This window comes from Pterocles gutturalis, unplaced genomic scaffold (genome assembly GCF_000699245.1).
Source record: "Pterocles gutturalis isolate BGI_N339 unplaced genomic scaffold, ASM69924v1 scaffold14004, whole genome shotgun sequence".
NCBI lineage: Eukaryota > Metazoa > Chordata > Aves > Pterocliformes > Pteroclidae > Pterocles > Pterocles gutturalis.
The window spans coordinates 13,333-24,506 of record NW_010133408.1 but is presented as its reverse complement, the minus strand read 5'-3'; the positions used below and the strand labels follow the sequence as shown (position 1 = coordinate 24,506).

Genomic DNA, 11,174 nt, shown 5'->3' with positions numbered 1-11,174 from the left:
CATTGCACCACTGCTATTCAGACACCAACGGTGCAACAGGGCACCCAGGATCCCTACATTGCACCACTGCTATTCAGACACCAACAGTGCAACAGGGCACCCAGGATCCCTAACAACCCCACCACTCAAAGGCAATGGGAAAAGTGAAGAGGAGGATTTAGGGGAAAGACATAGATGGTTCAAGAGCTTCTCCTCTGTTCTAGCTTCCTCCTCAAGTTCCTAGATATCTTCCAGGTGTCCTTTTAAAGATTTCACACCCCTTTGTAATGGCTGGAAAAAAGTGTCCCAAAAAAAAAAAAAGGGAGAATTGAGGATGGCAATCTCAATCTGTGCTTTAACAGCTACATATTCACAAAAATAGTTTATTATTCACTATAACTTGAAGATTACATTGGTTTTGTCTTAAAAATATTTTTTAAAGATTGGATTGTTTAGTGTCTCTGCTTCACTAGAAACTCTACAAAACCATTGCTACTTTCCTTTTAAAGTTCTGCTTCAGGATTCAAAATAAAGCAGTAATTCCACTAATTGGATTCATGTCTTAATCCACCATGAAACAAACAGCCTCAGAAACGTGAGATTGTATGCCAAGCAGCCAAACTTTGCATTAACTTTACTTGCACTAATAACTGTCGTTTATCTTACTTCACAGAATCGTGCATCGTCTTGCAGATATGCAGAAGAGCATTGAGTATAACAGGATCCTTTGTAGTGATGCCTATAAAACGTTTTAGAAAAAGTGATGAAAAATCCTGCTCTGTCAAAAACAACGAATAACAACAATTTAATGCATAATTCCCATCATCAGCATTGTATAACATGTTTCACATTCACTTTTTAACCATCAGAACTCTAAAGATCACATGGTTAATAGATGTACAATTCCAACAAATGCCAGTCAAGAAATATTATCTTAATACACAGTGTGTTACTGCCAATCTACGTCAAAACAAAGCAATCCTACACCTGACCTATCCTAATACAGTTTTTCAGCTACTGATGGACAGACAGGAAGGATAAATGTCACGTTCAGGGACAAAGGCACACGTGCAGTGGAGCACCACTAAGATGATCAAGGGGCTGCAGCACCTCTCATACGAGCAAAGGCCAAGAGAGCTGGGACTGTTTAGCCTAGAGAAGAGAAGGCTTTGGGGGGTTTAGCAGTGTATATAAATACCTGAAGGGAAGGTGAAAAAGAAAAAAAAATGTTTCAAGGAACCTGTTAATTATTTGAAAAGGACTGTTTGACTTTAACAATATTTGAAGATGAAGCCTCATCTTCTAAGTCAATTTTCAACTGTGGAAATATCCATTTTTCTACATAATGGAGATTGTAACAAGAGATTGTATCTCCTCCTCCCATTATAAAAAGGTAACAGTTCTGTGCTGTCACATCAGCTGAAATACGAAATAAATTTCATAAATTAACTAAGGCAATATAAATTTTAAAAAGCTCAGAGAACTATTCTGTTAACCCACAGCAAGTCAGCATCAATATGACTACTTCAGTATCAGCTTCCTTTGTGACAGTTAGACAGTCAATCAATAGATTAACAAAACTGACACATTTTCTTTTTTTTCCCATAGCCTGGAACACCTTCACAAGCTAAGTGGCCTATACACTGACTCGCCTTCCCTATCAAGCTTTCAATACATTCCCCAGACCCTCCAGAGTGCATTCAATCTCGGTATTCTCCACTTACTTAATAAAAGATTCCATAATGCACTTGCAAACCTCCACTCTCACACTTTCCTTCTGGAACATGTCCAGAAATGGCAAGAATTTCTCCTGAAAGTAAAAATACATCATCAAGTAAAATTAGGCATTTTACAAACAACACCCTGAAGCAATAAATATTTTGGGTAAGTTTTATAATCATGGCTGCTTTAGTTATATTAATATTTTTTGAAGACAGTAATTCATCTTGAAGGATGGAAGAGTGGAACAAGTGGGAAAGCACCAATGGCTGAAAGGTATATCTATTTATTAGTTGCAGAGATTCAGAATAAAACACAAACAATAAAACTGTTTGAATCAAATTTTGCAAATTTTTTAAAAGCAATCATATGCTTGAAATGGCTTAAGATCATGACAAACTGAAATATCTATGGGAACAAAAAGTAAGATATTAAAAACAACGAAAACAGGCCACACGCCAGCAGCCATTTTGCACGTATCCAGGGCAACTTACGATGGTCCAAGACACTCCCATTTTCTTCAAAGATAAGTGTTTAGGGTGTTAAGATATTGAAATATTTAGTTTCTGTATCATCTCAAGAATATAGCGAGGGTAAGTTTTTCAGAATTATTTGAGCAATTTGTGAACAAGACTTGGTTCCAAACCCACAGAGTCAGTTTTTAATTTTACTCTTCAACTGGTTTCAGTACTTTGACACCCGCTGTCTTTGTTCCTCTTTCTCTACCTAACAAACAGTCCCTGACCTCTCTAAATTTCACTTTGTTTCCATGCCAAACCAAAGCCCTATGACAGAGCATGTTAAGTATATATCATAACACAGAAACAGCAATCAGCAATTACACAAACACACCAGAAATAAATGGTATTTTATCTTCCACTGATTGTCACTTATGCCATAGTAACAAACAAACCTAGAGCATCTAACAGCCTAAGGAAAAAAAGTATAGAAAATTGGAATTACAATGACGAATATTTAAGTAGTAAGCAGCAGAGAGGTTCCAAAATGTTTCTGCGCTTATCTACTTGATAAAAAGTCCTCTCAGTATGTGAGCTTGCAAACAACCTAAATATCCAAGGCAGGTAAATTGTCTTGCAGAAACAGTTCGAAATAGTTCTTAAATATTTATTAAACAGAGTACTACTTACCACTGAAAAAAGCAGAGAGAAGTCATAGATGTAGGTAATAACTTTCTGAATAATTGACTGTAGCTAAAGGGAGAAAAAAAGAAGAAAATAAAAAAGGGGAAGATGATTGTAATACAAGTTAAATTAAGACTATCCACACCAGAGATTATTTTTCTCTAGTTATTCATAGAAAACTGGGTTGGAAGACACTTCAAGCATTCATCAATGTAATTTCTTTCCCCAAAGCAAGATCAACTACTGCTATGCTGTTCCTAACAGATGTTTTCCCAACATGCTCTTCAGAATTCATATGAACAGAAACTGACCAGCCTGCTCAGGCTTTCTTTATTTACTTTTTATAGTCAGGCAGATTTTTCTGCTTTATAGTCTGCATGTCCTCAAGCTCTCTAGACTGAAAAAAACCTAAACAATAAACAAACAAAAAATCCCAAAACAGTTTGTTAAAGTTTCTTTTGCAGGCACTTTATCTACCCTCCAATTAACCACCAAAAAACCTTCTTCTAGAACCTCTTCAACTGGCACACAGTCTCAACAACTGGACACGGTAATTCACTGATGTCTTAAAATGCCAAGGGGGGGTTGATTATTTTATGGTCTACTTCTGTTTAAACAGCTTGCCACGATTGCTAATTTTCTGCAGCAGAACACCACTGTTGATGTAGGAGTTAACTGTTGCTACTTCTAGATACATAAATCATTCTGGTTTAGCACTTCTCTGAACTAAAAGAGCAATGTGCACAGAAAAAAGGAGGAACAAATCAAATCACAGCATTACACTGTTCCAAAAAGGTTTCACAAATTATAGCCAGTGTTTTAAAATAACTATTTTGTGGTAAGAGACATCAGTAATATTTAAGAATTAATTTCATCTAAGCAAAGGCACATCATATTTCTACAGATTTGGCAAAATAAATTATTTACCTGTGGGTAAGCATCTTCAAATGCTCGATCAGGAGTCATGTGTTTGATAACATCAGCCAAAACGGTATTGACCTCTCGCTTCTGCATAGTGAAAAATGAGGTTACAAAATACAGCAATGAAATCAGCACATAAATCAAGTCACTGAAAACCTTCTAACAAAACAAAGTAATTTTCACATACCGTAAAATGTCTGCATGTATACTCCACCCACACTTCAGCACAGTTGATATAATCCTAGAAATACATGTCTTATGATTACCGATATTTACAGGAGATTATGAGAAATACACTTGCAAAAAATTACACTTAAAAGAAGTAACTCCTGAGGTATGATTCAGGCAGACCTAAAGATCTAGCACTAATGACAAACTTCAATAGTTGCTTGTGTAGAATTATGTTATGTAGAATTGAGTTATGCCTAAGGAGAGCTCAGAAAAGCACAGGTCATATAAAGATATTACCAGGCATCGTATTTTTTGGGCTACATTGTTTAGGGCTACAATTTTGCCTTAAACACAAAATCAGTAGTGAAACAGAATGGACAATAACTCACCTGTGGGTTCTTCAGCTTTGTTATAACCTTCCAGGCTTCATTTAATATTTGAAGGCGATCATTTTCAGGAGGATCAGCCAAGGCCAAGTTTAATCCCAAAGAGCGAAAGAGAAGATGCTGAAAGTTAATGAGAAATTTTAAATTAAAAGCAGAAGATGCATGTCCGTCCAACACTGTTCTAGCAGGTACACTGTGCAGAAAGATTTTTTCGGATCAAACCACCTTTTATTTAAAAGATGTGCAGGTTATGTAGGCAACTAAGAGTATAAAGAACTCTGCCAGACAACAAACAGGAGTTGTTACGAATTACACACAAAGTTACCTTTGGGAATCCAGATTCATCGCACTCCTTAATCATGCCAATGAAGTCCATAGATCTTGCAGCAATGAACTCTGCTCTGAATGCTGACATTACAGAATTCAACAGCAAAGCACTACAACGAACATAACACAAATCACACAGCTTAACATCAAGTAAAATTCTGTTGTCCCTTCATTTACATTAATCTGATCTCAGACTAACAACTTCCAGCACCTACTTTCAATTTTAAAAAAGGGAAGAAGGAAAAAAACCTGCATTGATGAGGAGTTATTAGTGCATACACAAAACAAAAAAAAACATTAAGCCATCAGATATGGAAAAAGTAACCCGGCCTGTAGAATACTTGTTCCAACACAGGTGTTTTGAAGCCATCATTTTAACAGAAGTTTGCTAGAAAGATCAAGTAAACCAGCAGTAGGTGACATGTTTAGAAACTTTCTCTTTTTAACTACCGTTCAGAAGCATACTTCGGCAGGGCAAATCTCTGTTGAAGTTCTTCTCACTGAATTAAAATATATATTATAAAAGCTGGATTTCTAGCAGCTGCATTGTTAAGATTCAAATAAAGCCAGTCATTAACATACAATAACTGGCAATGACATATCTAGACATTTATGATTAATCATTTAGACCCACATTTGTATTACTATCAAGAGAAAGTTACCGACAGAAGGGTGAAGTCATTGCCCTACTGTAAAACCCTGTTTACTGATACTATTACACAAACATAAGAAGCAAAATCCAGTATCATTCAAAAGGCAACTCCTTTGGGCAAACTCAGCCATGAATTAGCAGAGAAGCTGCCTCATAAAACCGTGTCCTTCACTAGCCTGAAACAGTCTGAATATGGGGCAGTTTACCGTGAGGGAAATTTTATAGAGCGCTTAAAATAGCCCAGCATCCTCTGTGCTTCTGACTGAGCATTACTGGCCCCATCGCAATTTGATGGGAATTTTCATGTCATCATTAGACAAGTACTTCCACTTCACTAGGGATATGCTTTGCAATACAGAGAAGCAGGCTGTCACTTTTCACTTAAATGGCTGCAACATAGTTCATGGAATACACTATTATTTAAAGATTTATATAACAAAGACATGTCCCAAAAACATTTACTTAAAAAAACCTCTCATTATACTCAACATTTTGTCCTTCCTTCAAAGAGTAAACAGACACAAGGAGGAGGCATCTAGCCAACCTTTGCAACGAGAAATGCTAAAAGGTGATTTAAAAATAAGTTTGACCAAACAAATCAACACCTACAGAAAATCATTAATACAGCAGAGTACATGGATTATTTTTACTGGTATTATACACTCTGATACAATAGTATCTTCACCTTCAGACTTTCCCCACACCCCTTAGCTCAGTCACAGAATGCTAATGCTGGCGTTCCTCATCTAAGTGTTTAACATATTGCAGCTCCTCAGCCACTGCAGAACTGGACTGTGCAGAGAAGCACATCAGCAAAAAATAGGTAGCTGAAAACTTTCCCAGAACTCAGCCTACCTACCCAATAAAATGAACTGAGACTAGCTCATCAGCAAGCCAAATTGCTCAGAAGCACATCCAAAACTTTCAGACCATCTTCCTGAACTACTCACTAAATATGATTAGCCTGAACAGACTTCTGGGAGACATTTGGGATACTCATTTTGACACTGAAAAAAAAAGGAGTTGCTTAAATGTTACGATTTTCCAAAGGGGTCAGCTGCTTTACAACTTCCCTTGCAAAATGCATATAAGGGCTGGCTGTAGCCAGGGGAGGCCAGAGGGAAGGAAGGCGAGGAAAACAGAGAAAAATGAAGTACAACCAGGACTCACGGACATGGCTGATGGAGAACACATTACGTGTCCTAAACTTTAGCTTAGGAGCCAAAATGCAGCAACCAAATTAATTTAACTTTTGCTCTACAAGTAATTACCATATTTTAGAATTCATCTCTGGAAAACAGATGTTCAGAATCATGATTTAGTAAGCTACTGGAGGAACAAAATCTATACTATGCGACCAAAAAGTGTTTTCAAAAGGGAGAGAGACTTTTATTGCAGGGACTCACGGGTACTCATTACAGATTCACATCTTCTACACTGTGCAATACTTACTTGTTTCCCAATTTTTTGCATCTCTCCATCATCTCAGTAAGCAGAACCTGGAAGAATTACTTATTAAAATTAGTGAGTAGAGACTCTGTAAATAAATTCAGCCTTAATTACTGCAGTGAAGTCTACTAAAAGCTGTTTTAATTACCTACCAATATATTCCAACAATCCTGGCTTATCCTCTATTTCCAACACATGAAAACAATGGTGCAGTACAACGTAAAATACACTTGCTGGACTAGGTACAGTGGCATTTTAATCACAACCACCATTTTATGGAAGTCAAATTTGTAATCCTTCAGCCATGCCATTTCTCAAAATAATTACTAATTACACCAAGGTCAACTACCTTTGGCAAGAGAGGTGAAGATTACCAACTCTATGCCACAGAATGCAGAACAGACTGAGATTAAAAGAGCCTGTTACCTATGTTAAGCAATTATAAAGCTACAGTCTACTCAAATCATTTTTCTATCTGTATGGCTGAAGAAACTAATGAATTCAAGAAATAAAGATTAAACTAGCTAAAGTACAGCAAGAAACAGGAATACTGCCTATAAATTTAATCTAATTTGAGCTTTGTGGAAATGAACATTCTTCCTGTCTAGAAAAGAGAAAGTGTCTTATCTATGCTCTTTATACTTGCTTTCACACCCATGTAAGTACTGACTGAGGGGGTTTTTTTAATAGGCAAAATTAACTCCCCACCCCAACACTTCCTTTAGTTTCAAGCATTACCACGCCTACTTACTTCAGGAGCACGGTATGCAACACACTGCAAAATCCAGTCTATAGCAGGAGAATATAGAGTCAAATACAAAGGAATCTCCACACACTGTACTACCAGCTGATTCTGAACCGTATCCCCATGAATCTGTTGAAATAAAAGACAAAAACATGTTGCTGTGAGAAGGTATTTAACAGGAACTATGACAAACTGGACAAAGTTTGTACATGAATGGGAACAACAGACATGATAACAAAGATACACAGACATTCTGAAGCATTCCTTGCATTCTGGGGAAAAAAATATCAAGCTCATAGCATGTATTATTAAAGTATGGACACATGCTGAACAGAGCAGTTTCAACTTAGCATGTATGCGATATTTTCCGTACTATATCTTGGTACAGGAACATCCCTAAATCTAGATTTAAGAACTTCAAAGATTTTTAAGAAGTATGTCGCAGTTTGTTTAAAGAGTGTATTTATGTAGTTTTCCAAATAAAAAACCTATTTGCTTACTTGTTTAAAGGTTAGAAGAAAGTCAAAGAAATTTTTGTTAAGGCTTTCTTTGAGTTGTGGTGCCACTTCCATCCCAACCTATATTAAAAGAAAAAGAAAGATTTTATCTGCATCTATCACATCCAATTCTCCATCAACGGTAACACAAAAATGCATCTTCTGGAGGAGCACACCTAGTCACACACATCAAATCAACAAACAGCATTGAATCACATGCTCTTGACTATTTCCTTGCTTGCTATTACAGTCATCTCCACCAACAACTACCAAACAAACTCATTGCATTTCATAATGGCAGCTGACTTGGCGCAAGGATTGCTAATACCAGCTCTACCATTTTCCCTTTATAGTTGAGATCTTTGCCATTACTTCAGAAACTTATTTAACAAATAATTTTTCACTATTGATGACTTTTTGAATCATTTTAGGGTCTCTTCTTGAGTAAGTTTATCTTGGCTGAGCTGTTAAGGTAACTGCGGGAGCAGCTGAGGATAAGAACATGGCCACACTGCACAGTCAGACAAAAATCCACTGTCTGAACGCTTTATCAAGTGGCTCCTCTGCCAAAGAGCTTGCCAGCTCTGCCTGCAACATATACTCTAGCAGTAGAAGGATGAAGATAAATATAGTGAAAGTGAATATATTAACTATGAAAAGTAGCACCTAGCAATCAGACAACAACATGTAGTCTCAAAGTCCAAACCCTCCTTCCATTAGATCCCTAACATTTTGCCCATGATGAAGATGAAAAACTGGCTTAAGCAGCACACAAAATTATTTTTACTTATTATAAACACTTGAATATTGATTCCCCATTATTAAAACAAAAGAGAAATTTCATTTTTTGGTTTGCTAGAAGGAAGAGACAGGCTGCCAACTACTTCAAATAAAACATTAGTCAAAAGAAATTTTCCTTTAGTGGCAGAGCTAGCTGCAGTAAGATACAAATCTGAAGAGTTATCTGTTGCCTACCCTGCAAAGGTACGCTCTTGCATAGACTGCAACCAGTGGATCTCCAATTCCTCTAATCATAGATGTTAACCGTGGGAGACATTCCGAAATCCCGCTGTTAAGATTTTTCAGAAACGAAAATGAGATTTAACAATTGATAACAGAGTTATACCACCTGGAAATAACTTCAGTAGCTGCCTTGTAGATTGACAATTGAGCATGAGTTACGGAAACACCTACCAAAGATGAAGCACACTAGCACAAAATTTTGTTTCAGAAGCAAAATTTTATGTGTACAGTAATACATGTATTCAAATTGCGGTATTTGCCATTAGGAGCAGTACAGATAGCCAGGTTGGATGCTTGACTTGTAAAAGACAAGTGTAACTAAAACACTCCTCCTCTAGTTTGGAGAAGGAGCAGAGCTCTAGAAGAGCTGTAATGCAACGTGAAGACAGTATCTGCTTAAAGCAGAACTGGTAGAACTCCTTGTATGTCTCATTTTCCCACAGGTCCTTTTTGACAGAGCTGTACTAGTGCTTGGAGATGAGGCCCATCAATTCCAGGAAAAGAACTGCTTTTTAGGGATAATGAAGTTTTCACTATAGTAGCAATTTGACTTATAACAATCATTTCAAAATATAACAGAAAAAGGACAATTACATGTGAAGGAACATTTTTAGCTCAGCAACTGACACTGTTTGGCAACATACAAAGCTTACAAATCTTGCTTCCCCCTCCACCATCTGAAGCCACTGGTTTTTAATTTCCAAACTCCTGATGTCACAATTATACATACATTCCAAAACTGCAAGCACTGTTGCATTCCAAACTGTACCACGTTTCACCTTGAACTGATTCCATGGCATTCTCACTAGAAACTCCAAAACCTCTCATTACTGCTTCTTCTCAGATCTACTGAGACCCCATCCACCATTAATCACAGAACTTGCATGCTTAACTCCTTAAATTAGTTTATAAGCCTGCCCATTCGCTTCCTTCCCATACTTAACATTTACTCTTACGTTTTGGATAAGAACTTATTGCACTTCAGTATTGCTGCTTCCACGTAACTAAAATGAAGCCAAGTTAAGGAACAAAACTAAGATGCATGCCATTTAAAAACAGCAAACTCATACACCAAATACATATCGAACTATTTCAAGGCCTTCTGTAATTAATCTCACTACACGTTGTTGGTTTTTATGATTTATCTACAAGATTTTTATTGTTTCAAAAGTTTTCACACATCAACTCTATCACTGCCACGCTGCTCATAGCCAATAATTCAGCATTCAGGTTACTGTGAAATATGACTCAATATTAAATTTGAAACATACAGCCTGAAACAAACAAAAGAAGGTCAGTATAAACATCAGATGGTTGTGGGTTTTACTGAAACAAACATATTCATTTTTTGAAAAGTCTATGAAAAACCTGCAGACACACTCTGAGAGTCCCATTTGACAAGGATACAATCTGGGAATGAGTTCTCTGATGGAAGCAATCTTGAAAAACCAGTTTAAGCAAGTTTCTTTTGCCGTATCATTAACACTCTCTGGAGAAAAATTATCTGGTGAAAAAACAACAAACCAGAAATAGTGACATTCTTTCCGGAAACCAGCTACTTTTCACTCTAGGTTTAAAATTGTATTCCGCTTCCCTTCAATAAGAAATTAGATGCACCACAATAAACTAGGCAATATGTTGACTTCTCAGCTCTCTCTTGCAGCAGTAAGAGCTGAGTACACAGGCAGCAAGAAGAGGTAACTAGAGCTTGCATATTGCATTAAGTAACATTTCAGAAGCTGCAGTCAAGCACCCAAAGCTAATCTCAAATCTGCTACCTGGAAATCTAACCTCTGCCTCCCCCTAAAAGCAGACATCGCAAAAAAATATAGGGAATTATAACAAATACATGTATATATATCTATAACAAATGCATACATATAAAAGATTCAAACACTCAATTCTTTACTTTAAAAGGCTCATGTAATTTTTAAAGAATACTATTTAAAACTGTATTGCAAGAAGTAGGAAATATTAAACACTGGTGGAACACTTGTTTTTGTATGCTAAGCATCTAACACTGCAGTGCAGTTCTCTCCTCATGAGCTCTGGGACTATTTGTGTCAGCTGCCAGCAGGAAAACGCTGCCACCCTGGGGTGGAACAGATGGGTTATGGGGACAGTGCTCTGGTCAGGCAGGGATGCAGTTCCATGGCTAACTGC

At 37.0% G+C, this 11,174-nt stretch overlaps 1 protein-coding gene across 1 annotated transcript in view; it reads right to left on the bottom strand.

Moving 5' to 3' along the window:
• Positions 1-645: 645 nt before the first annotated feature.
• Positions 646-11,174, bottom strand: part of LOC104467447 (chromosome unknown open reading frame, human C16orf62) — a gene marked incomplete at its 3' end in the record, with an annotated part of 23,161 nt that continues 12,632 nt past the window's right edge. The window contains 13 exon segments of the mRNA XM_010081222.1: positions 646-755; positions 1,700-1,789; positions 2,847-2,909; positions 3,768-3,848; positions 3,949-4,002; positions 4,322-4,438; positions 4,644-4,755; positions 6,750-6,796; positions 7,498-7,620; positions 7,992-8,069; positions 8,964-9,057; positions 9,968-10,015; positions 10,419-10,515. Coding sequence (XP_010079524.1) covers positions 646-755; positions 1,700-1,789; positions 2,847-2,909; positions 3,768-3,848; positions 3,949-4,002; positions 4,322-4,438; positions 4,644-4,755; positions 6,750-6,796; positions 7,498-7,620; positions 7,992-8,069; positions 8,964-9,057; positions 9,968-10,015; positions 10,419-10,515 — 1,114 coding nt within the window.